Source organism: Dipteris shenzhenensis, chromosome 21, assembly GCF_047967505.1.
Source record: "Dipteris shenzhenensis isolate YYH24624 ecotype China chromosome 21, Dip_SZ_1.0, whole genome shotgun sequence".
NCBI classification, from domain to species: domain Eukaryota; kingdom Viridiplantae; phylum Streptophyta; class Polypodiopsida; order Gleicheniales; family Dipteridaceae; genus Dipteris; species Dipteris shenzhenensis.
The window spans coordinates 34,829,274-34,857,205 of NC_141616.1; the positions used below are offsets into that span (position 1 = coordinate 34,829,274).

The window sequence follows — 27,932 nt, forward strand, 5'->3', positions numbered from 1 at the left end:
AGTAGTAGCATTCAACATTGCTGTTTGCATTTTGGCCTCTCTACCATCCACCACGTCCTCTTTGGCTCCCCCTGCCTCTAGAGTTACCACGTCCTCCAAAGGACTGGTTTTCTTGAGTTTGCTGCATATTGTGATTTCTATCACGGCCTCCAGATTGGCCTCCTCTACCTCTGCCTCTACCTCTTCCAGCATTTGAGTAGAAGACAATTTCTTTTGAAGTTCCTCCTGAAGAAGATGCACCACCATTTCTCTGCTCTTCAGAAATTAGAAGAGCAAACAACTCCTCAAAATCAGGAAATTTTTCATGGATGGCAATGGATGTCCGGAACTGTGCATTATCCTTTCCTAGACCATTCAAGGTCACAGAAACTAGATCATCATCTTCCACTGGCGACCCAATGGAAGTAAGTGCATCTGCAATTTTCTTCACCTTCATGTGGTAGTCATTGATGCTCATATTTTCTCTCTGCATATTGTGCAACTCCTGCTTGAGCTGCATTTTCCTAGCTTGCATATTTGTGGTGTACATTTTTGCCAAAGTATCCCATGCCTCCTTTGGCTTACTTGCATCTTGAATATGCACAATCATAGAATCTGAAATACTGATAGACAGCCAATACATAACTTTTCTGGCTCTCTCATTCCATCCTTTAAATGCCTACATTTCCTGTTGATTGGGAACATTAGGAAGAACTGGTTCTTCTTCATTTCCTGTAATGAACTCTGAATAGCCTTTTCCCATAAGGAAATTTGTCATTCTAAACTTCCATGCTTGGAAGTTGTTCTTGTCAAGCTTTTCAGTGACAATCTGTGAAAGAGAATCAGATGCCATTACAAAACACTGCAAAAAATTTTGTCACTGCAAAAAACACAGCTTCTACCTCACAGGCAAATCTGCAAAACTGACGAAAGTGGTATTTGGCCACACAGTCACTTCCTAGTGATGATTTTGCATGAACAAGCAATAAGGATGATTCAGTAACTCCCAATATCTTTGCACACAGGCATACGATGCAATTTCTATGGCAACTTTTCACTGACCTACAGAGCAACGGTCGCATAGCAAAAACAGGGCCTTTTTCTGAGTGCCTGTGAAGAACTTCTGCCTTCAAAACGGGCCTCGAATCATAAAAATAAAGTCACCGATGGCTTCACCTGTCACCCACAGCATATACTGCCCTCTCGCCACACCGCGAAGGGCGTCTCAATCTGAGACCATGCACTCTTGCACTTCCGGCTCTGCTACCTGCGGAGATTTTCTCCCAAACTCGAAAAAGGAAAGCAACACTGGTCCTCTTACTAGGACACCACAAACTTGGTTTGCTTTCTTGAGCTCCTTACCATGAACCAGGCTCTAATACCATGTGAAGATAGTGGGAGAGAGGGAAGGAGTCTCACTTGCGGCTTTCTCACATACACAATGGGGGAATACACACAAAGGTGGAGGCTGAAAACAATTTTCCTCTTCTTAGTTGTAAAAGCCAAAAGAACTCTCATACAAAGAAATAGAAGAACCCTATATGTGGGTCTCAAACCAAACTCAGCTAACTAAGGTGGCATACTAATTGAGCCACGAACTAGAGTACATAAGGATAGCTGTCATCTAGCTATTATTCATGGGTGGTGTACCAACCACATCTGCAGCTAACAAGTCGGTGATATAAATGCACAACGGTCACCCTGGCATATCACGAGTGGAGCTCGATATCTCAACACCTCTTGTGTAGCTCATCTCGCTAAATTACCATAGGCTCATATGAAGGAGGATCCGGTAACCCAAGAAATGAGGTGTGCTTATTATAGAACCTTTCCAAAAAATAATCCGCTTCTTTTCACCAAGGAGAGCAAGGAGGAAATGACAAATTGAAAGAATAGGCACACAGTTCTAACCAAAAACACGGAGAACACCTTTGCTGCTTCAGCACCTCAACTCTTTTGCTAGAGCGCACAACATCCTCCACAATGCCTTTAGCCAACTTTTCATACTTTTCATGCCAATTCTCCCTAGTCAGCACGGACTCTGCTAGCACTCCTTTCCCCTTATCTGCACTTCCTGTCTCCCCTACGAAATTATTGGAACCCATCATCCCAGATACTGTTCGCACCCTCGGAACACTTTGTAGTCTAGACCTCGCACCAGTACCTACATCCCCATCTAGCGTTGTTGTGGAGCCATCTCCCGACATGTTTGTGGAACTATAGCTACACACCAGCATGAAACTTGTCTGTCCCATTCTACAATAACATCCCCTTGGAGAGCATCAAGGAGTGAACCCATATGCTCCATATTAACACTGACATTTCTCAAAAAAGCCTGCAAATACTCAGCCAGTCCATCAGTACCGAATGTAACTACTGAGTGGCCTATAAGTGAGCTTTTGCCACCTACACCTGTGCTTTGAGAATGGCAGTCCTATCTTCTAGTTGCTGCATCCGTGCCTGTTGACTGAATGACCTCAAATTTCAAACTGGTCACTCTGGATTGATCGCTCCCCGTAGAACATTGCATTGGAAGGCGAGCGAGTAACTACGCATAGAAATACAATTGCACATTCATTGGCTGTGATCGAAAAGAAAATCCAACCAAGGGAGTTGAAGAGACCACCCCAGGCTTAGAGACCACCACCATTTCCTCTACTGTGTAGACACCCACACTGCTTCAGACATCGCCACCACCCCCGCAGAGGTCACTGTAGTGGTCGTTTTGCTATGCACTGAAGCTGCTCCAACCATCTTTGAGTGAGTAATCCCCCCACAAGAGGACTCGGGGGGGTCACTCATCATATGTAACCCTATCACGTGAGTTCAACAGAAGGATTTTTTTTATTTCTAAAATTTACAGAAATAAATATACATAAGGGACTATTTAAAATAGTTTTGGGAAAAATTTACAGATTTGTATAGAAAAGGGGTACATTTTATTAATGAAATTTTTTACAGATAAGGGACTTTAAATATAGGCCTTGAACGCACGTGATATAGAGGGTTTATACATAGTGACCCCCCCGAGCAAGAGGACTGCTTTTGGGAACACCCATCTTAGTGGACACAGGGATGATGCCATCACCCTTTCTGCCATGACTGATGGTGGAAGTGGAGGCACAACACTGATTTCAGTTGATGTCACCCCACTATAGAACACACTCCTTGTCCCACCTGCATGAGAAGGAGTCAGGGGCGCAAGAGAAGAAACATCCTTCTGAGTGATACGAGGCCCTTGACATTTTTGCTTCTTGGGCGCTTGACCAGCTGAACGATCGGCCTCCTCCTACAAAGGTGCTTCAAGCTCAAGGGTAATAGTTATAGCCATATTCCATCGAGGCGCCATAGACTCAAGATGTAAAGGAAATAGGATCTCCAAAATCTGACCAATCTTTGAGTTCATATCCTGCTTCTTTTATCAACCGATGTCGCCACCCTCTAAGCCTTTGCATGTATATTCTCCTTTAGAACACGGGCCCATGGCACTGCTTGCTACTCAGCCACTGCAATCATCCCTCAAGTCCCGAGAGTGATTGTATGTCTTTTCTTGTAAAAACACAAACTCCAGAATCCAGCGATATAGGTCCCTCACTTGAGCATCCTTGCATGAGCTGAGCTTGTACTCTTCTCTGGAAGGAGTCCCAAACTTAGCCAACATAGCCTCCACTGAACAAGTCGGCTACATGATCAATCTGCCATCCACTAGCAAAAACAATCACTGATGGATCAACTAAATGGTCAGCTCTCGATGCTCACCCAAAAACTCTACCGCCAACCCCATTGCCAACTATTAGCAAAGTGCCAATGCTGCTGGATGAACATTCACCCTCAGCCAATCAATGCTGCTGAAGCTCCGAAGGCATCAATGTTGAAGATGAGCATCAGTAGATTGCGCATCAATATAGACTAATGGAAGGAAGGGAAGAAACTATGCACGTGCCATCCCCATAGCGATATGAAGTAGAAGGAAGCAAAGAGTGCTGAATACAGATAAAAGATGGAAGTCAAAGGAGCTCAAGAGAACTGCTAGTGCAATGAGGAAGAACACGTAAGCAACTAGTACATGCAAACAAATGCCCAAGAATTGCAATCCAGATTACCAATACCCCACCTTGAGGACAGGTAGTTGCATGGCGGCTATGATAGGACCTCGCAGAAGACTGATGTCCTCATGCCTCGAACCCTTCTACCAAATGTCCTCATGTGATTGATCTGCTGCCTCCACCTTAACCTAAGAAATCTACGTCTCATTAGATATTGGAAATGGGCACTAAACACTACCATCATGATGATATGGATGCAGCCAAAAACCATTAACTGTATGTCAAAGTACGTGCCCTTGCAAATCCACTAGATAGAACAAAGTAGACCCGCAATCATGAAAAATCTAGAATGGACTAGACCATCACAATTTCAGCTTTCCTGGCATTTGCCCAAGTTGAGTGTTGATCAGAAGCATCAGCTGCCTACACTTGAAAGATTTTTTCTTCGAAGCCAAATCCACCCTCCGCTTCCGCCTTGCTTGAACCTCGAGAGTCACTATATTGACCCTCGAACCTCCATCTACTAGAACCTGTGCAAAAGTCCGACCTTGTGCTTTTGCAGATATTACCAGAATTCTCATGTTCATCAAAGGGACTGCCGGTACTGGAGAGGAATCTGCTTGGCATAGATCCACCTCTTCTGGCTCCAACTCTGTGCGAAGGGAGTGCAACAATTTTTGGTGGAATCCCGGAACAACTTAAGTAATCTCCTCAATGAGATCTGGATTGGTGCTTCTAGAATACATTCCAACCGCGGCTCCCTTCGCAAAGAATTTGCTCGCTTCTCGGCTTGGTTAGCCACCAATAAGGAAGCTGCTTTGATAGACTTTGGGCCATTCCCGGATAAGTGAATTTTGAACTTGCCTTGTGCTATCTTAGACTCTGGTTGAACAACCGGCTCCGACCTACACCTTGGGTGCCTTTGCGGACTCCTACATTTGCATCAAGGGTGGCTCCTCCATCACCAAATCACAAACTTATCATCATACTTGCTCTTGTGTTGACCAATCCAATAGCTTGTCTCCTTACTTGAGGGTCGGCCCTTGTAGCTTGGTACCCGCATGGGTGATTATGCTAATCTCCGGGCACACCAACGGATCATCCTCAACCACAAAAGTGCTGGGCATTTTCCCTATCATCTTTTGCCGCTCCACACGTTTCCAATCCCATTCCTAAGCATCCAGACATTTGTTCCACCAATGGCCTTTGTCCAAGCAAAATCGGTAGGTTTTCGGTCGATTTTGACCACGACCTCCATCTCCGCATCCACATCTGTGGCCACCGTTGCCCTTGCCTTGTTGGAACGACTGTTGTGTTTGGAACGATTAATGTGGTTTCTCCTCTTGCACAAAAGATGCACCCGGATCCTACTATTGCTGACCGATTGCTCTTTGGCCATGCCCATTATAGCATCATCCCACTATGTTGTGGGTATTTGTCAAGTAAATTGCACACCAATTCGCATTAAGGTAACACTCGGCTGTGGAATGACGAGGATTGTGATAGTGAGTGCACCAGATACTTTTCAAACCTTTAGAAAGTGATCCTTCTCTAGAAGCCACTAGAGCACCCTTGCCCCCTTTAGAGGCTTGCTGGATTTTCATCTCCACTTTCAAGTCAGATTCCTCCAAACTGGTTTCTTTAGAGCTTTCATTATAGCTCGCCACATCTAAATCTTCATTGCTATCATCCAACTTCTTAGATTTTTCCAGTTTCTTCTTGGTTTTACTTTTTGAGGATTTGCGGTTCTTGGCTATCCTCCCATGCAAAGACACTTGTGCCATGACCACCGGGAGTGTCGTTTGTGTCCGATTTACTGTGGCCAACATTGTCTATAGATCCCGTGACAGCAACCCCAAAATGAAGTAGTCGTTGAGTACCTCTTGAGAAAGGTGATTTGCTTGTGGCACATGCTACATGAGTAAGTTGAATTTGGACGCATTATCCTCCACATCTTGATATCCCTAATCCAAGCAGCACAATCTATCCAAAATTTGTGGAATCCTTTTTTCCTAACAAAACCGTTACAAGAATACATCGCGGATGAGATCATACGTGGTGAAGTGATCCCCTGCATACTCTGCAAGCCATCGTGAAGCTTTTCCTACTAAAGTTGACTCAAAAACTGCCTCTTATTGGAGTGGTACCATGGGTGGTGGATTGTTGACCACATACACCTTCTCAAACTATCGGACATGAGCATCCAGGTCATTCGATTTTTTTCCCAAAAACTTGGCATACTTGACTTGGCCCACCGATCGTGGCACTTCCATCATTTGGTGCTCCCCTTCTTGATGGCCGTCCTTACTCGAAGAGGTTGTGAGAAGCTACTGAAATCACTATTGAAGATGAGGACATACTCAACACTCGACGTCCATCCAATGAGACCCACACTCGTTACCTTGACTGTAGCCATAGTGGTGAAATTGAATGAGAAGGCATACTTTGATGCTAGTCAACTCCTCCCAAAGAGCCTTCCAACATGATGTTTCCATGCTCGGGATCACTGTTCCATCATCCCAACCACGTTGTTGGTGTCAAAGGATTAGGAGGGCCTTGCGAGTGTGTGCACATGCAAGCCTATTGGGAAGCTAGCAACTACAGAATGCATTGCCAAGACCACCGCATGAGGTTCTTCACTGGGATTCTTGCACTTGCTTGACTGTAAGCAGGATGCTGGGGATTGGATCGCATCCCCTAGAGTTCATCTTGAAACCTAAGAATGTGCCTCCTCACTGTAGCAATCTCCTCCTAAATCTCCGTTAGAGTGCATGTTGTTGCATGCAAACCTTGACGTGAAGTGCCTCCGTAGTGACGGCAAGGAATGGACGATATGAGCATGCCCAAAACACCTTTTTGGATGCAAATCTATCACCGGATCGTGAATCTCTTTCATGATGGTAAGAATGCGCATGGTGATCGCCAATGTGTAGCATCATAACTTCGCGCAGATGCTATGGAAAACAGAGATAAAATCATACGCGCAATATCAACAAAAAGAATACAGAGAATGCGAATAGAGACAACATTGAAGAGCTTTGTATTTTGGACCAAGAGCTCTCTCAACAAGTGTGTAAAGAACAGAGTAGGAATACTAGTAATAGCATGCGTAGAAGAACCGTCTGATGGTTAGAGACTATTGAAGACTCAACCACTTGAAGGACTGAACCGCCAATCATTGCGATGGCTAACCTACCCTCACACAACCCTCAGAGTCACTGTTGCTGCTAACCCACATGGTTATGCAATAACAAGGCAATTAATTTAAAATTTTTATTTTCTTGCACTTATGTGATAGGCGCATATCTATGCTAGTGAGCCTACTAACAATAACTCAAACCAGTATACTCTATTACTACAAACAAAGATAGTTTAGTAGATCTTAAAGGAGGACAATCCATTCCAATGGAAAACTACTCAAATTTGGACATCACCAAATGTCTATATGTGCCACTAAATTTTCATAAGAAGATCTAGTATCCTTAGAGCCGCAAAGGTTCTATTTGTCATCATGTGTCATTTTTTGCCTAATAGAAGCTATGTAGAGATATGTACTAGTTTCTACTTATAGAAAAATGTCTTTAAAATATTTATGCTTGAATAACAATGAGGAAATTATAGATAATATAGATATTACTTTATATGCATTCCCTATCCCCCCTCCCCCCCCCCCTCTCTCTCTCTCTCTCTCTCTCTCTCTCTCTCTCTCTCTCCCTCCCTCCCTCCTTCCCTCCCTCCCTCCCTCCCTCCCTCCCTCCCTCCCTCCCTCCCTCCCTCCCTCTCTCTCTCTCTCTCTCTCTCTCTCTCTCTCTCTCTCTCTCTCCACTTTTCTCTTCCAAGTGGGTCTGGTAGAGTCAAGGATTCCTTACTAGGTTTTGATGGAGAACTGAAGGGAAAGCATGAAGTGAACACAAAATGAGAATTCTTACTTATTGGAATGAAGAAAGGTGAGGTCCATATGTAGGCACCTCTTACATGATCACTGACATCACTGATGACCTCTGACCAAGGCTCCACAATCATCTCCTCAATCAGTGGGAATCAATCCCTACATCAGTGGGATTCCCTTTGTCTTACATCATCACTTAGATCACACACTAGACACATCATAGCACTTGATGTGCCTTTACAACACACACAAACACACATGTGACTCCCCTAGATGTGCACATGCACCATAGACAAGCCCTTGATCATACTTACCCCAACAAACCCCCCTCAAGGGATTTCCTCTTGCAGTATCAAGGATTCATCTAGTCTCATAGTTTCTCATGCCATCTCATGGTGGTCAAGGATTAATCTATGGCTAGGATCTCATGCTAGCAAGGGTTCCCAAGGGTGTGAGTTTTACAGAAATGGGATAGTCAAAACACATATCACATGGTCTACATCATATGGTGAAAAAGGTGATTTACATAACATATTCTTTTTGGAGTACTACTCCAGGTAGAGAACCTCAAAATTTTGACCAAGTGATGATAAACAAAAAAGACAAAGTTTCTAAAAAGCATAGTTTTCATCATGTGGAGACTCATCAAATGAAAGTAGATTGGTAGTTTCTGACTTTGTAGCTTCTTCCTTTTTGGCTCTACAATACTTTTCATGGTGATTGTTTTTGCCATAATGTCTGCATGGATTGATCTTGAAGCAATCTTTTAAGAGGTGATTAGTCTTCCGACAATGTTTGCAAGGTGAAAAATTGCCCTTTTGAATTTTTATGGCATAGGCTATGTCATTGCCTCTCTGGTATGCTGTGTCATTTCCTCTCTGGAGTTCCATGTGCCTTTCTTCTTCTTGAAGAGCAGAAATAAGACCTTTAAGATTAGGATTAGGAAGATTTTTGAAAGTGGTAACAACATGATCATAATCTTCAGGCATACTTTTGAGCAACACTGCCATTGCATCATCTGTAGTGATTGGAGAGTTGATAGAAGCAAGTTGAGTCATGAGACTCTGCATATGATTGACATGAGTAGCCAAAGGAGTTCCACTAACCATCTTCAATTCAAAGAAAGCAATCTTAAGTGACAATTTTGGGATGTGAGAGCTAGCACCAAAAATAATGTCAAGCTTCTGCCAAGCTTCTGAAGGAGACTCTAAATCAGAGATGTGATGAATATAGTCATCTCCTAAGGCAAGAGCAATGATGCCATAGGCTTTCTCCTCTCTAGCAAGATCTCTTACCGGGCGTGTCGGAGCTGAGGATTCTCTAGCATTAGAGGCTCTTGAAGAAGAAGTTGAAGCTAGTTTGACAAGCCCCCAGAGGTTTTCCCTCATCAATGCAAAGTTAACCTTCATCTGCCATGTGTGAAAGCCTTTACCATTGAACTTATCCATATTCAAGATGGTAGCCATGAGAGGGTCTAACCCAAAATGGGTAGTGTCTACTCTCTTACAAGGCTAGAAAAAATTGAAGAGCTTCAAAATACAAGCATTTAGAGTAGCAAAGGCTTGTAATCAAATTCCATACTACAAATCAATGATGCTTTCAATTGCATGCTTCATAGAGGTGACTAAATGAAAGTATTTTAAGCAAATCCAGGTATAGCATCTTGAAGAAAAGCTATAGCCACAGTTGTATTGATGCTATTCAACACTTTAAAACATTAGAAATGCTAAAGTAGCATCTAGTGTAGCATCAAACTCACAACCTTGTCAAAAGCTGTCCAAAACAGAGGCCTGATCTTGGAGGGTTTGTATCTCCTTCTTTAGAGCAAAGAAAATAGGGCTTTCTAGCTCAAATTAAAGCTCACATATGGTCGAATTTCTGGTGCAGAGTTCAGACAAAATTTCACGCAATGTTGCTGGCTGGAATGTCATCAAAATTGACTGGTTTTTGGCTTTGTTCTCCTCGAATATATAGCCATTGCTTCTCAAATTTCAACACAAGATAGCCCAAGATATGGAGAAGCTTCCCATAAAAGGAATTAGAGAAAGGTGGAGCAAAAACAGAGAATACGTGAAAGGGATTTTCGACGATCTTCGGGGAATTGCGACCAATAGCGATGATCTTTCTTCAATTCCTTGCAGGTGAAAGTTCATCCATACGAAGGGTATCTCCAGCTCAAAGGATCTGGAGAATGGCAAAAAAACGAGGGAGAACAAGCTCTAGCAATTTTTGGGAAGAAATGGTGAAGATGAAGAAGAAGAAGAAGATGGAGAAGAAGAAGATGATGTGGCACATATGGGCTCAAGGAGGATCATAGTGCTCTGATACCATGATGGAGAACTGAAGGGAAAGCATGAAGTGAACACAAAATGAGAATTCTTGCTTATTGGAATGAAGAAAGGTGAAGTCCATATGTAGGCACCTCTTACATGATCACTGACATCACTGATGACCTTTGACCAACAAGGCTCCACAATCATCTCCTCAATCAGTGGGAATCAATCCCTACATTAGTGGGATTCCCTTTGTCTTACATCATCACTTAGGTCACATACTAGACACATCATAGCAGTTGATGTGCCTTTACAACACACACAAACACACATGTGACTCCCCTAATCTTGCACACATGCACCATAGAGCAAGCCCTTGATCATACTTACCCCAACAGGTTTCTCCTTATGCTTCGTTTAAGTGAAATTATCTACTATGTAACTAGACTAGAAAGCCCCCTGACCTCGCCCTCACTCCTTCTCTCTCACACACAATAAGAAGAGGGTCATGAATTTGATTTCCTTGTATCAATAAGAACTCTCCCTTATACTTTTATTTTTGTTGTTTTTCTTGTTCTCTCTTTCCTCCATCTATGTAATATAATGGACACATGAATTCTTATAATCTAACATTATCTACTTTATCAAGATTATCTATTTTTTATTTAAGGGTCTGATTATTAGTTGCTTAGGAGAAGTTATACAAAAAGGAATTTTACTTGGATTGGCATCCCCTAGATAATCTTTTAATTAGTCTTGAATATTATGTCATAAAGTATAGCATGTTGACTTACAAATTTTGGACATGAATCTTAGTTGTCTCTTTAAATTTTTGGAAAGTAAAAAGGTGGATTTTCTCAATGGACCACATTGCACAACTTGAATTACTTTAAATTAAATTATTTTATCCAATATTTTACAATTATTTATATAGAAGAATTTTCAAAATATGTGGTAAAACACAATTTCGAGGAGGGGAATCCTTCTATTCTATCACAAGGCTAACATGACATTGCACAAGATTATGTACATATGATTACATCTTCCATACATCATGATTTGTATATTTAGCATCATACTTGTTTCAATGATCCATTAGATGTGTTTCCTCATCATGCACAATGTCTCCTTTTATCTAGTATGATGTTTTTGTAAGAATCATAGTAATAGAAAAAATTCATTTACAAAAGTCTCATTTTGTAAATTCTATCGCCATGTGATGATCTCATCCCCTTAAGGCCTTTTCATTATAATATTGAACTTTATTTTCTTTGTCTATGAACTGGGGCTGTGTTGGCACCATGTTAAAAACCCTAGCTTGGGACATACCAACCTTGGAGCCTGCATAAACTGACTTACCAACCCAACAACATAGCTCAAATTTGGCCTGGTAATAGTCATATAAATCAAACTTCCTACTATGCGTCTGTACATAGTAGGGTCTTCTAGAATCTCACCTACATCCATGCTCAACTTCACATTCTGCTCCAAAGGAACTAAAATAGGCTTACAGACTGTCATCCCATATTTGGACAGTATGTCCAATCCATACTGTCTCTACAAGAGCCATATCCTACTGGTGGATCTAATCATCTCAATGCCCAAGAAGTAACGTAGCTCTCCCAAATCTTGTTGAGATATCAAGCTCCACTCATGATATGCCAGGGTGACCGTTGTGCATTTATGTCACCGACTTGTTAGCTGCAGATGAGGTTGGTACATTGCCCATGAATAATAGTTGGATGACATCTATCTTTATGTACTCTAGTTAGTGGCTCAGTTAGTATGCCACCTAGGTTAGCTGAGTTTGGTTTGAGACCCACATATAGGGTTCACCTATTCCTTTTGTACTTAGAGAGAGACTTCTTCTGGCTTTCACAAAAAAAAAGAGGAAAACTATTTTCAGCCCAGCCTCCACCTTTGTGTGTATTCCCCCATTGTGTATGTGAGAAAGCTGTAAGTGAGACTCCTTACTTCTCTCCCACTCTCTTCACATGGTATCAGAACTCAGTTTGTGGTAAGGAGCTCAAGAAAGCAAACCAAGTTCACGGTGTCTTGGTAAGAGGATCAGTGTTAATTTCCTTTTTCGAGTTTGGGAGCAAATCTCTACAGGTAGCATAGCCGAAAAGTGCAAGAGTGCACTGTCTTAGATTGGGATGCCCTTCACGATGCAATGACAAGGCAATATATGCTACAGGGCAGCACATTATTTTTTTCATTTGAGGCCATTTCGGGGCCCGTTTTGGTGGTGGAAGTTTTCCGCAGGCACTCAGAAAAGTGCCCTGTTTTTGCTGTGCGACCACTGTTCCGTAGGTCGGTGAAAAGTTGCCACAGAAATTGCATTATATGCCTATGCATAGAGATATTAGGAGTGATGAAATAATTCTTATTGCCTATTGATGCAAAATCATCACTAGGAAGTGACTGTGTGGTCAAATACCACTTTCATCAATTTTGTAGATTTGCCCTTGTGAGAAAAAGTTGTGTTTTTTGCAGTGACAGGATATTTTTGCAGTGTTCTATAATGGCGTCTGATGCTCTTTCATAGATAGTCACTGAAAAGCTTGACAAGAACAACTTCCAAGCATGGAAGTTTAAAATGACAAATTTCCTTAAGTGAAAAGGCTATTGGGAGTTCATTACTGGAGCTAAACAGAACCAGCTAATCCTAATGTTCCCAATCAATAGGAGTTGCAGGCATTTAAATGTTGGCATGAGAGAGCCAGAAAAGTTATGTACTGGCTGTCTATCAATATTTTAGATTCTATGATTGTGCATATTTAGGATGCAAGCATGTCGAAGGAGGCATGGGATACTTTGACAAAAATACATAGCACAAATATGCAAGCTAGGAAAATGTAGCTCAAGCAGGAGTTGCATAATGTGCAGATTCAGCTGGGAAGTTGGAGGCATACGGATCATGGCTGAGAGCATTCTCTGTGAGTTGGAGGGACCGGTGGCTTGCGAGATAGGGGGTTGGGGGTGGAGGTCAAGCTCCTGTCTCAAACTCAAAAAACTCGTTTTCCGGGTCCATAGGAAAAAAGGATGGCAACTGAGTGAGGAGGGAATCAGTAGAATAGGAGGAGCATGAGGACATGCACTAAGTGTTGAATTGCTATTTGGAGGAGGGAAGGGGGCTAGGAGATTTTTGATAGAATGTTGACAATCTGGTTGTAACTACTATGGTGATGACTCGAGGGGACATGGTACATGCCATTAGGATAGTGTAAGGCAACGGTCATTGGGATATTGGGATGGCAATGGTTGGCAGGATATTGAGATGATTGGGTCTCTAGTGGAAGATGATGATTTAGTTTCCATGACCTTGAATGGTCTAGGAAAGGATTCCATTCATCCATTGATGTCCGTGAGAATTTTCCTAATTTTGAGGAGTTGATTGCTCTTCTAATTTTTGAAGAGCAAAGAAATGGTGGTGCATCTTCTTTAGGAGGAACTTCAAAAGAAACTGTCTTCTACTCAAATGCTGGAAGAGGTAGAGGCTGTTGAGATATCAAGCTCTATCCCCGACATATCTCCTGGATGACTATCATTTATGTCACCGCCTATGTTAGTTGTACTTGTGGTGTAGTTAGACTACCACGTATGTTTTTGGTTTGGGTTCACATATGAACCACGTATTCTAGGTTTTGACATATAGGGTATTTCCCTCTTCTATTGTATCGTTGTTGTGTGCAAAAGTGAAGAAAGGCTTCACCCTCCAACCTTGTGTCCTCTCTCTTTTGTGTGTTGTGAAGAAAGCTGAACTTGAGTCTCCTATCTCTCTCCCTTATTCTTTGCATGGTATCAGAGCCTTGTTCGTGGTAAGGAGCTCAAGAAAGCTAGCCAAGTTTGTGGTGTCCTGGTAAGAGGACCAGTGTAGCTTTCCTATTTCGAGTTTGGGAGCAAATCTCTGCAGGTAGCACAGCCAGAAGTGCAGGAGTGCATTGCTTCAGATTGAGAGGCCCTTCGCGGTGCGGCGGGAAAGGGCAAAGCCCTTGGCTACTTTATTTTTTTGATTTGAGGCCGTTTCGGGGCCCGTTTTGAAGGCGAAAGTTCTTCGCAGGCACTCAGAAAAAGGCCTTGTTTTTGCTGTGCGACCACTGCGCGCGGCCAGTCGGTGGAAAGGTGCCACAGAAATTGCATCGTATGCCTATGTGCAGAGATATTGGGAGTTGCAGATTCATGCCTGTTGCCTGTTGATGCAAAATCATCACGAGGAAGTGACTGTGTGGTGAAATACCACTTTCGTCAGTGTTGCAGATCTGCCCCTGTGAGGCTCTTTGCAGAAGTTTTGCTATTTGCCCTTCTGAGGCATTTGCTGTGTTTACAGGTTGCTGTTGCAATTCGTGATTTGTAAAATGTCTGAGAATCTGTCTACCATTGTCAGTGAGAAGCTTGACAAGAACAACTTCCAAGCATGGAAGTTCAGGATGACAAACTTCTTTATGGGAAAGGGAGTTTGGGATTACATTAGTGGTGAAACTGCAGAACCAGTTTTGGGTGCTGCTCCCACTCCTGCTGAATTGAAGGCCTTTAAAGAATGGCATGAAAAAGCCAGAAAATGCCTGTATTGGCTGTCCGTTAGCATTTCAGATTCTATGATTGTGCATATACAGGATCTAGAGATGCCTAAGGAGGCATGGGATACATTGGTGAAGCTGTATAGCACAAATACCAAAGCACGAAAGATGCAGCTAAAGCAGGAGTTGCACAATGTGCAAAGGAAAAATCTGAATATAAATGAGTATTCCTTGAAGGTGAAAGGCCTTGCAGATTCTCTTGCCTCCATTGGAGCACCTGTTGATGATGAGGAGTTAGTGTCCGTGACCTTGAATGGTCTTGGGAAAGATTATGCACAATTTCGGACATCCATTGGAGTCCGTGAAACATTTCCTGATTTTCAGGAACTTATTGCTCTCTTGCTGAGTGAAGAGCAAAGGAATGGTGGTTCAGCCACCTCAACTTCTCAAGAGACTGCTTTCTACTCGAATACAGGTAGAGGCAGGGGTAGAGGAAGAGGCCGTTCTGGTGGCCGTGCAGGAAATCAGAACCAACAGCAACAACAGGAAAACCAGTCCTATGGAGGAGGACGTGGTAGTTCTAGAGGCAGGGGGAGCCAAAGAGGCCGTGGTTCATGGCAAAGGAACCAGCAAGTAAATAGCAGCACAGAATGCTATTATTGTGGAAAGCCTGGACACAAGGAGAATACATGCTATAAAAAGCAGAATGACGTCAAAAGTGGAAAGTTGCAGCAAAGCAACTATGCATCATCAAGTGGGCATGGTGACGACAGAAATGAGCACCTTTTTGTGATGCAGCATATGGTTAACTCCATGTCAGGAGATGCTGCAGCTTGCAATGATGTTTGGTATGTTGATTCAGGTGCCTCTAACCACATGACCAGTCATGGTGAGTGGTTTCATGATGTCAGAAATTTGGATAAGCCAGGTTATGTTGAAACAGGTGATGATACTGCGCACCCAATGACGCAGGTTGGTAAAGTGCCATTGGCTATGCAGGATGGCAAAACGAAGTACTTGGCAGATGTACTTCATGTTCCAAAAATCACTAAGAACCTGGTTTCAGTTGGCCAGATGGTTGAGCAAGGTCTGCAAGTTAGATTTAATCCTGATGGATGCTTTGTTGAGGACCTGAAAAATAAGTGCCGCTTGGTTGCAAAAGGCAACAAAAATGGTAGAATGTTCACCTTGGATGTTGATATGCCTGAGGTGAAAGCTGCTATGTTTGCGCATGGGAGAGGTGTCATTGCAGATATTGAGATATGGCACAAGCGCATTGGGCACGTGAATATACAAAGGCTGAAATCTATGCAAACGAAAAACATTGTTGCAGGTTTGCCTAAATTCAGAGTTGAGGGAATGCAAAAGGTATGTGAAGCATGCCAAATGGGTAAGCAGGCCAGACATGCATTTCCTAAAAATGCTAAGGTGAGCAGAAGACCTTTGGAAGTGATCCATTCAGATGTTTGGACAACCAAAGCTGCTTCTATTGGTGGATGCCATTATTATGTGACGTTTATTGATGACTACACAAGGAAGGTGTGGATTTATTTTATGAAGCACAAAAGTGAAGTGTTCAGCCATTTCAAGGCTTTTAAGGCCATGGTTGAAAAAGAGAAAGGTGTGCATATTAAAGTGCTAAGATCTGATGGAGGGGGAGAGTACTTTTCAGAAGAATTTTGTGAATATCTGAAAGAACAGGGAATTCAAAGGAAGTACTCATGCAGGTCTACCCCTCAGCAGAATGGGGTTGCAGAAAGGAAGAACAGGCATATTGCAAAAGTAGGACGAGCGATCCTAAATGAGAAAAACATGCCTGATTATTTTTGGGCTGAAGCAGTAGCAACTGCTGTTTATATTATGAACAGAACCCCCACTGCAGCTGTCCATGGCATGACGCCTGAAGAAATGTATACAGGCCAAAAACCAGATATTTCTCACTTGAAGGTATTTGGTTGCATAGCTTATGTTCATGTTCCTGATGAGAAGAGAACAAAGCTGGATCCAAAGGCAGAAAAATGCATCTTTATTGGATATGCTCAGCACCAGAAAGGGTATCGCTGTTATAACCCTTCCACCCGCAAAATGCAAGTGAGCAGAGATGTTGTTTTTGATGAAATGAGCAGCTGGTATGCACCAACTGTTATGGTAGGAGATGCAGATGCAGGAAATGGGAATGCTGCAATAAATGCAGAGCAACAATCTCAAGTCTTGAGTGGACCCAGAGAGTCCTCTACTAGTGGATCTAATGCATGGACAGGGAGATTGAGATCTAGTGAATCGTCACATGGCAGTCCTGATAGTGTTGTGCAGGTATCACATAAGGGAAAAGAAAAAGTGGACCATGCTCCAGTGTTTGATGTGTCTGCTGGTAGCTCTCATGTTGATGGAGAGTCAAGTGGCTCTGAAATGAGCCTTGATGAGGAACTTGGGATTCCTTCTGTTGTTACACCTGGTGCAAGAAAAAGCAGGCATGATTTAAAGACTCCTGCAACTGATCCAGTTGTACGGAGGTCCACTCGTATTAAGTATCCAGTTGACAGGCTGAGATATGATGGGTATACAGCACATCACTATGCTTATATGGTCAAGGTTCTAGAGGAGCCAGAGCCCACATGTTTTGAGGATGCAGCAGGGCATAAAAATTGGGAAACAGCTATGGATGAAGAGATGGCTACCTTGGATGCAAACCACACTTGGGATTTGATGCCTTTGCCTCATGATAAGAAGGCTATTGGCTGCAAGTGGGTTTACAAAGTAAAGCACAATGCTGACGGGTCTGTTAGCAGGTACAAGGCAAGATTGGTTGCCAAAGGTTTTGCACAGACATATGGAATTGACTATGAGGAAACTTTCAGCCCAGTTGCAAGGATGGCAACCGTGAGAGCAGTAATTGCTATGGCTGCTGCAAAGGGATGGTCTTTGTATCAGATGGATGTGAAAAATGCCTTCTTGCATGGTGACTTGCAGGAAGAGGTTTATATGATGCAGCCAGAAGGTTATGAGGATAAAGCACACCCCGATTTTGTATGCAGGTTGCGCAAAGCCTTGTATGGCTTAAAACAGGCGCCGAGGGCATGGTCAGACAAGATAGGGCAATATCTTGTCACTATTGGATTTCAGATTTCCAATTCAGATTTTTCACTTTATGTGAAAAGGACAAACAGAGGGATTGTGCTTATAGTCATCTATGTTGATGACTTGATTATTACAGGTGATAGTGATGCAGACATTAATGAAGTGAAGCTGCTGTTGAAGCAGAAATTTAAGATGAAGGATTTGGGAGAGCTGCGTTACTTCTTGGGCATTGAGGTTATTAAATCCCCGAGTGGGATATGGCTGTTGCAAAGGCAATACGGTTTGGACATGCTGTCCAAATATGGGATGACAGGCTGTAAGCCTATTTCTGTTCCATTGGAGCAGAATGTGAAGCTCAATGCAGAAACAAGTGAGCTTCTTGAAGATATTACTATGTACAGGCGCATAGTAGGTAGCTTGATTTACATGACTATAACCAGACCAGATTTGAGCTATGCTATGGGGCTGGTGAGTCAGTTTATGCAGGCACCGAGGAAGCCACATTTGGATGTGGCTAGGCGCATACTACGGTATGTGAAGTCCACATTGCATTATGGACTGTTTTATGAAGCTGGCTGTGCATTACAGGTACATGGATACACAGATGCTGACTGGGCTGGTAGTGTCTCAGACAGGAGATCTACTAGTGGTTTTATGTTTTCCCTTGGAAGTGGTGCCATCAGTTGGAGCAGCAAGAAGCAGCCAACAGTTGCCTTGTCGAGCACAGAGGCTGAGTACAGGGGTGCAGCAATGGCTGCATGTGAGGTAGCTTGGTTACGGAAGCTACTTGCAGATATGGGACAGTCAGTTCATGCAGCAGTTGTCATTCATTGTGACAACATTAGCAGCATCATGCTTGCTAATAACCCAGTTTATCATGCTAGAACGAAGCACATTGAGGTGCATTATCACTTTGTGAGAGAGAAGGTTCTAGCTGGTGAGATTGATCTTGTCTATGTCAGCACTGAGGAGCAGGTGGCTGATATCTTTACGAAGGCATTGGGTACCGAGAAGCTTCGCAGATTTAGGAGCTTGCTTGGTGTACGTGAGATGGATTTGAGCTTGAGGGGGAGTGTTGAGATATCAAGCTCTATCCCCGACATATCTCCTGGATGACTATCATTTATGTCACCGCCTATGTTAGTTGTACTCGTGGTGTAGTTAGACTACCACGTATGTTTTTGGTTTGGGTTCACATATGAACCACGTATTCTAGGTTTTGACATATAGGGTATTTCCCTCTTCTATTGTATCGTTGTTGTGTGCAAAAGTGAAGAAAGGCTTCACCCTCCAACCTTGTGTCCTCTCTCTTTTGTGTGTTGTGAAGAAAGCTGAACTTGAGTCTCCTATCTCTCTCCCTTATTCTTTACAGAGGCAGAGGTAGAGAAAGCCGATCTGGAGGCCGTGGTAGAAATTAGAATATGTAGCAAATTCAAGAAAACTAGTCCTATGGAGGAGGATTGGTAACTTTAGAGGCAGGGGGAGCCAAAGAGGTCATGGTGGATGGCAGAGAGGCCAAAATGCAAACAGCAATGTTGAATGCTACTATTGTGGTAAAATGGGTCATATGGTTAAAGATTGCTATAAAAAGCAAAATTACATCATGACTGGAAAATTGCAGCAAGGCAATTATGCATCCTCTAGTAGACAGGGTGATGACAGAAATGAGCATTTGTTTATGGTGCAGCACATGACCAATTCTGTGATAAGTGCAGAAGAAAGCAATGATGTGTGGTATGTTGACTCAGGTGCGTCAAATCACATGACAGGTCATGTAGACTGGATGCAGGATGCAAGGAAAATGGAAAGACTAGGATTTGTGGAGACTAGTGATGATACTGCACATCCTATTGTGCAGATTGGTAAAATTCCTTTGTCTATGCAGGATGGGAAAAAGAAATACCTGTCTGATGTATTTCATGTCCCAAGTATCACCAAGAACTTGGTTTCTATTGGTCGAATGGTTGAGCAAGGCTTGCAGGGTCAAATTTAATCCTCATGGATGCTTTGTTGAGGATATGAAAAATAAAGGTCGCTTGATAGCAAAAGGAAAGAAGAAGGGTAGGATGTTTATGTTGGATGCAGGCATGCCTGAATTGAGTGCAGTAATGTTTGCACATGGGACCAGTGTACTTGTAAATATTGATATCTGGCATAAACGCATTGGTCATGTTAATGTACAGCGACTTAAATTAATGCAGGCCCAAAATATTGTTGCAGGATTGCCTAAGTTCAAGGTTGCAGAAATGCATAAGGTATGTGAAGCCTGTCAATTTGGAAAGCAGGCAAGGAAGCCATTTTTGAGACATGTTCAAGAGCGTAAGAGGCCATTGGGATTAATCCACTCTGATGTGTGGACTACTAAAGCTACATCTATTGGAGGCTGTCATTATTTTGTCACTTTTATTGATGACTACAGCAGAAAAGTTTGGGTGTATTTTATGAAAAAGAAAAGTGAAGTGTTTGGGCATTTAAAAGCTTTTAAAGCTATGGTTGAGAAAGAAACAGGCCTACAAAAAAAATGCCTAAGGTTAGATGGAGGGGGAGAGTACCTCTTAAATGAGTTTGCAAGGTTCTTGCAGGAGCATGGCGTAAAGCAGCAATATTCATGCAGTCATACCCCAAAGCAAAATGGACTTGCAGAAAGGAAAAACAGGCATATTCGAGAGGTATCTCGTGCCATGCTCAACAAAAAAGACCTGCCATATTATTATTGGGCTGAAGCAGTTGCTACAGTAGTCTACATAATGAACAAGACTCCCACTATAGCAATACATGGCATGATGCCAGAGGAGAGGTATACTGGTAGGAAACCAGATATTTCTCATTTGAAAGTTTTTGGTTGCATTGCCTATGTTCATGTGCCAGATGAGTTGAGATCCAAGTTGGATCCAAAAGCTGAGAAGTGTGTCTTTATTGGTTATTCTCTCCAGTAGAAAGGGTACAGATGCTATAACCCTTCTACTCATAAGTTTACAGTAAGTAGGGATGTTTTTTATGAGATGAGCAGCTGGTATAAACCAATAGATGTGATTGATGATGTAGATGCACAGAATTCATAGCAGCATTCACAAAATATTAGTGGACTTGTAGTGTCCTCTAGCAATGGTTCACATACTTCACCATGGACAGGCAGATTGAGATCAGGAGGATCTCCTCAAAGCAATGTAGATAGTGGTATGCATGTATCACAAAAAGGAAAAGAGAAAGTAGAACAGCCCATGTTTGATGTGAATGCAGGCCACTCTTATGTGGATGGTGAATCCAGTGGCTCAAAACAGAGCCTTGATGATGAGTTGGATATTCCTTCTGTTGTTACACCTGGAGTAAGGAAGACAAGGGATGTTTTGAGAGCACCTGGTAGTGAGCCTATTTTGCATAGGTCTACCATAGTTGTGTATCCTATGGATAGGCTGAAATATGATGGATTTACAGCCATTCACTATGCCTATAAGGTCAAAGTGATACATGAACCAGAACCCACTTCTTTTGAGCAAGCCATGGGTAAAGAAATATGGGAGAAAGCCATGGATGAAGAAATGGATGCCTTGGAAGCCAATTCTACATGGGAATTGGTGCCTTTGCCTAAAGACAAGATTGCAATTGGTTGCAAGTGGGTTTATAAGGTGAAGCACAATGCAGATGGTTCTGTGAACGGATACAAGGCAAGATTAGTTGTCAAGGGGTATGCACAGACATATGACATTGATTATGAAGAAACATTCAATCCGGCTGCAAGGATGGCAATCGTAAGAGAAGTCATTACTATGGCTACATCAAAGGGATGGTCTTTACATCAAATGGATGTAAAGAATGCTTTCTTGCATGGTGATTTGCAAGAAGAGGTCTATATGGAGTAGCCACCAGGTTATGTTCCTGCTGTTCATCCTCAGTTTGTTTGTAGGTTGAAGAAAGCCTTGTATGGCTTGAAGCAAGCACCCAAAGCATGGTCTGACAAGATAGGACAATATCTTGTCACTATTGGCTTTCAGATTTCCAAGGCAGATTTCTCACTTTATGTGAGAAAAATAGAGAAAGGCATTATGCTGCTTGTCATTTATGTTGATGATTTGATCATCATAGGTGATAGTGATGAAGATATCCTTCATGTGAAAATGCTATTGAAGTAGAAGTTTGAGATGAAGGATTTGGGAGATCCGTGTTACTTCTTGGGCATTGAGGTGATTAGATCCACAAGTGGGATATGGCTCTTGCAGAGGCAGTATGGATTGGACATGCTATCCAAATATGGGATGACAGGCTGTAAGCCTATTTCAGTTCCTTTGGAGTAGAATGTGGAGTTGAGCACAGATGCAGCTGAGCTTCTGGAAGACCCTTGCTATGTACAGACGCATAGTAGGAGGTTTGATTTATATGACTATCATCAAGCCAAATTTGAGCTATGTTGTTGGGTTGGTAAGTCAGTTTATGCAGGCTCCAAGGCGATCGCATTTGGATGCGGCTAGATGCATAGTGAGGTATGTGAAGTCCACATTGCAGGATGGACTATTTTATGAGACTGGGCTTCGGATACAGTTGCATGGATACATTGATGCTAATTGGGCTGGTAGTATTTTTGATAGACGATCTACCAGTGGATATGTGTTCTCTTTTGGGAGTGCTACAGTCACTTGCAGCAGCAAGAAACAGCCTACGGTTGCCTTGTCGAGCACAGAGGTTGAGTACAGGGGTGTAGCAATGGCTGCATGTGAGGCAGCTTGGTTGCATAAGCTACTTTATGATATGCATCAGATGGGCCAGTTGTCATTTATTGTGACAACATGAGCAGTATAAACTTGGCAAATAACCCAGTCTATCATGCTAGAACAAAGCACATTGAGGTGCATTATCACTATGTGCGGGAGAAGGTTCTAGTAGGTTTTATTGATCTAGTTTATGTCAGCATAGAGGATCAGGTAGCTCACATATTCATGAAGGCATTGGGCACAGAGAAGCTGTGCAATTTCAAAGACCTGCTTGGTGTGCAAGAATTGGGATTGAGCTCGAGGGGGAGTGTTGAGATATCGAGCTCCATATGCCAGGGTGATTGTTATGCATTTATGTCACCGACTTGTTAGCTACAGATGTGGTTGGTACACCGCCCATGAATAATAGCTGGATGACAGCTATCTTTCTGTACACTAGTTAGTGGCTCAGTTAGTATGCCACCTAAGTTAGCTAAGTTTTGTTTGAGACCCACATATAGGGTTCATCTATTCCTTTTATACTTAGAGAGAGAGTTCTTTTGGCTTTCACAAAAAAGAAGAGGAAAACTATTTTCAACCTCCACCTTTGTGTGTATTCCCCCATTGTGTATGTGAGAAAGCTGCAAGTGAGACTCCTTACTTCTCTCGCACTCTCTTTACAAATCCTTCATCTCAAACTTTTGCTTCAATAGCATTTTCGCATGAAGGATATCTTCATCACTATCACCTGTGATGATCAAATCATCAACATAAATGACAAACAGCATAATGCCTTTCTCTGTTTTTCTCACATAAAGTGAGAAATTTGCCTTGGAAATCAAAAATCCAATAGTGAAAAGATATTGTCCTATCTTGTCAGATCATGCTTTGGGTGCTTGCTTCAACCCATATAAGGCTTTCTTCAACCTACAAACAAACATCATAAACATAACCTGGTGGCTGCTCCATATAGACCTCTTCTTGCAAATCACCATGCAAGAAAGCATTCTTTACATCCATTTGATGTAAAGACCATCCCTTTGATGCAGCCATAGCAATGACTGCTCTTACGGTTGCCATCCTTGCAACCGTAGTGAATGTTTCTTCATAATCAATGCCATATGTTTGTGCATACCCCTTGACAACTAATCTTGCCTTGTATCTGTTCACAGAACCATCTGCATTGTGCTTCACCTTATAAACCCACTTGTAGCCAATTGCATTCTTTTCTTTAGGCAAAGGCACCAATTCCCATGTAGCATTTGCTTCCAAGGCATCCATGGCTTTTGTTGACTCTATGCCAACATGAACTTATGTAGAAAGGGAATGTGATACAACTTTGTGTTACAACTTGTACATGTAGAGAGAGAATGTGTTATAACTTTGTGTTACAACTTTGTGATACAACTTTGTGATACAACTTTGTGATACAACTTTGTGTTACAACTTTGTGTTACAACTTTGTGTTACAACTTTGTGTAACAACTTTGTGTTACAACTTTGTGTTACAACTTTATGCTACAACTTTGTGATACAACTTTGTGTTATGACTTTGTGTTACGACTTTGTGTTACAACTTTGAGTTACATGCAGAGAGAGAAGCTCTCCAACTTGTATAAATACCCCATAATGGAATGAAGCCCACACTCTTTGGGGAATGGAATGAAGCCCACACTCTTTGGGGCATTGTGTTGAGTCTACTTTGGTATTCCAAGACTTTGTCTCAAGTGTCCATGCTCCCTTGCACTGCTCATCCAAAAGCATGTCCTAACCTTGCAACTCCTCCTCCCCTCTCCTCCAACCTTGCAACCCATCCTCTCCCTCTCCTCCTCCCTCCTCCTCCTCCCTCCTCCTCCTCCTCCTCCTCCCTCCTCCTCCTTCCTCCTCTCTCTTCTTTTCCCCATGCTCTTACACCTTCTTCCTCTCCCACTCCTATACTCCCCTAAAACCTTTGTTCCTCAACCCTTAAACTCCATGATCTATGAGGGAGACGAGTTCTCCACCATGTACTCTACTCTGAACCTTGGATACTCCTAAACCCTGGAACCTCCTTCTGAACCCTGGAACCTCCTTCTGAACCTTGGACTCCTTCTAAACCTTGGAACTCCTTCTAAACCCTGGAACCTCCTTCTGAACCCTAGAACCTCCTTCTAACCCTGGAACCTCCTTCTAACCGTGGAACTCCTCCTAAACCCTACAACCCCCAATGAAGGCAAAAGCCTTCATTACCTCAATCATGATGATACACGTTCCTTTTACACATGCATGCACTTTGTTTGCTTACCACACTTAAGCCTACATCTCTCACCGAAACACGACTCGAGGTCCTAAGCTACACATGTACTACAACCAACAATCCCAATATATCTGTAGGTGAAAAAAAGCCTCGGAACCTTACAAACATAGAATACCCAGCTCTTCCTATGAAAGCAGTAGGAAAGAGCCAACATTTGGCATCGCTTCCGGGGAAACTAGCATCTCAAGTAGTGAGTAAACATACCTAGGTATGTGTAAAACAACACACTATTTCGAACTTTCATGAACATAACACTCAAGGGCAAGGAGAGTAAAATTTTTTTCCATTTCTAGCCAAACATATCAACCCCAAGACTCAACCTTGGTGGGTTACTACCTTAAGAAATTTTCTTTATTTATTAAATAGAAGCCACATGATATACAATTAGGCTAGGTAGTGGACACAAAGCATAGAGCTTGCAATTTCGATCATTTTACCTTTTTTCAGAAAAGCAAACCGAGCTATCCATAGGAAGTTATGGCTCTAAACCTAAAATCAAAACCTATAAAAACCAACTCCACCCCCTCATTCTTCATCTTTCACTTTTTGCCTCCATTCTCTTCTTCATTTCGAGCCCCACGTAAGACACTCCTCCCTCTCCATCAACCACCACCTTACTCCCATCCTCACATTGTAAGTGACTTCGAGCCCATCTCACAGTGATGTCCTAGCCATCCACCCACCGTCCATTGTTCCACAACAATCCCGTTACATCAAAAAAGACTTGGAGAGCGTTCAGGTGACCACTCCTCCCTCCTTTTCGATTTCTGTCCATCAAGTTTTTTCCCCTCCCATCTCCACCACCCCTCCCCCCTCCCCCCTCCATTTCCACCTCCCCCTCCCCCCTCCATCTCCATTTCCACCTCCCCCTTCCCCCTCCCCCTCCATCTCCATCTCCACCTCCCCCTCTCCCCTCGCCCTCCATCTCCATCCTCTCCCTCTCCTCCTTCCTCCTCCTCCTCCCTCCTCCTCCTCCTCTCTCCTCCTCCTCCCTCCTCCTCCTTCCTCCTCTCTCTTCTTTCCCCCATGCTCTTACACCTTCTTCCTCTCCCACTCCTATGCTCCCCTAAACCCTTTGTTCCTCAACCCTTAAACTCCATGATCTATGAGGGAGATGAGTTCTCCACCATGTACTCTACTCTGAACCTTGGATACTCCTTGTAAACCCTGGAACCTCCTTCTGAACCCTGGAACCTCCTTCTGAACCATGGACTCCTTCTAAACCCTGGAACGTCCTTCTGAACCTTGGAGCCTCCTTCTAACCCTGGAACCTCCTTCTAACCCTGGAACTCCTCCTAAACCCTGTAAAGAAAGAGGGAGAGAGATAGGAGACTCAAGTTCAGCTTTCTTCACAACACACAAAAGAGAGAGGACACAAGGTTGGAGGGTGAAGCCTTTCTTCACTTTTGCACACAACAACAATACAATAGAAGAGGGAAATACCCTATATATCAAAACCTAGAATACGTGGTTCATATGTGAACCCAAACCAAAAACATACGTGGTAGTCTAACTACACCACGAGTACAACTAACATAGGCGGTGACATAAATGATAGTCATCCAGGAGATATGTCGGGGATAGAGCTTGATATCTCAACACTCCCCCTCAAGCTCAAATCCATCTCACGTACACCAAGCAAGCTCCTAAATCTGCGAAGCTTCTCGGTACCCAATGCCTTTGTAAAGATATCAGCCACCTGCTCCTCAGTGCTGACATAGACAAGATCAATCTCACCAGCTAGAACCTTCTCTCTCACAAAGTGATAATGCACCTCAATGTGCTTCGTTCTAGCATGATAAACTGGGTTATTAGCAAGCATGATGCTGCTAATGTTGTCACAATGAATGACAACTACTGCATGAACTGACTGTCCCATATCTGCAAGTAGCTTCCGTAACCAAGCTACCTCACATGCAGCCATTGCTGCACCCCTGTACTCAGCCTCTGTGCTCGACAAGGCAACTGTTGGCTGCTTCTTGCTGCTCCAACTGATGGCACCACTCCCAAGGGAAAACATAAAACCACTAGTAGATCTCCTGTCTGAGACACTACCAGCCCAGTCAGCATCTGTGTATCCATGTACCTGTAATGCACAGCCAGCTTCATAAAACAGTCCATAATGCAATGTGGACTTCACATACCGCAGTATGCGCCTAGCCGCATCCAAATGTGGCTTCCTCGGTGCCTGCATAAACTGACTCACCAGCCCCACAGCATAGCTCAAATCTGGTCTGGTTATAGTCATGTAGATCAAGCTACCTACTATGCGCCTGTACATAGTAATATCTTCAAGAAGCTCACATGTTTCTGCATTGAGCTTCACATTCTGCTCCAATGGAACAGAAATAGGCTTACAGCCTGTCATCCCATATTTGGACAGCATGTCCAAACCGTATTGCCTTTGCAACAGCCATATCCCACTCGGGGATCTAATAACCTCAATGCCCAAGAAGTAACGCAGCTCTCCCAAATCCTTCATCTCAAATTTCTGCTTCAACAGCAGCTTCACTTCATTAATGTCTGCATCACTATCACCTGTAATAATCAAGTCATCAACATAGATGACTATAAGCACAATCCCTCTGTTTGTCCTTTTCACATAAAGTGAAAAATCTGAATTGGAAATCTGAAATCCAATAGTGACAAGATATTGCCCTATCTTGTCTGACCATGCCCTCGGCGCCTGTTTTAAGCCATACAAGGCTTTGCGCAACCTGCATACAAAATCGGGGTGTGCATTATCCTCATAACCTTCTGGCTGCATCATATAAACCTCTTCCTGCAAGTCACCATGCAAGAAGGCATTTTTCACATCCATCTAATGCAAAGACCATCCCTTTGCAGCAGCCATAGCAATTACTGCTCTCACGGTTGCCATCCTTGCAACTGGGCTGAAAGTTTCCTCATAGTCAATTCCATATGTCTGTGCAAAACCTTTGGCAACCAATCTTGCCTTGTACCTGCTAACAGACCCATCAGCATTGTGCTTTACTTTGTAAACCCACTTGCAGCCAATAGCCTTCTTATCATGAGGCAAAGGCATCAAATCCCAAGTGTGGTTTGCATCCAAGGCAGCCATCTCTTCATCCATAGCTGCTTCCCAATTTTTATGCCCTGCTGCATCCTCAAAACATGTGGGCTCTGGCTCCTCTAGAACCTTGAC

The 27,932-nt window shown here is 43.0% G+C and overlaps 1 protein-coding gene across 1 annotated transcript in view; it reads right to left on the bottom strand.

The window, feature by feature from the left end:
- LOC147888780 (putative serine protease EDA2) overlaps positions 1 to 27,932 on the bottom strand; it is a 196,184-nt gene that overhangs the window by 15,186 nt on the left and 153,066 nt on the right. The window contains exon 9 of the mRNA XM_087392365.1: positions 14,136 to 14,143. Coding sequence (XP_087248491.1) covers positions 14,136 to 14,143 — 8 coding nt within the window. The remainder of the gene's footprint in view (positions 1 to 14,135; positions 14,144 to 27,932) is intronic.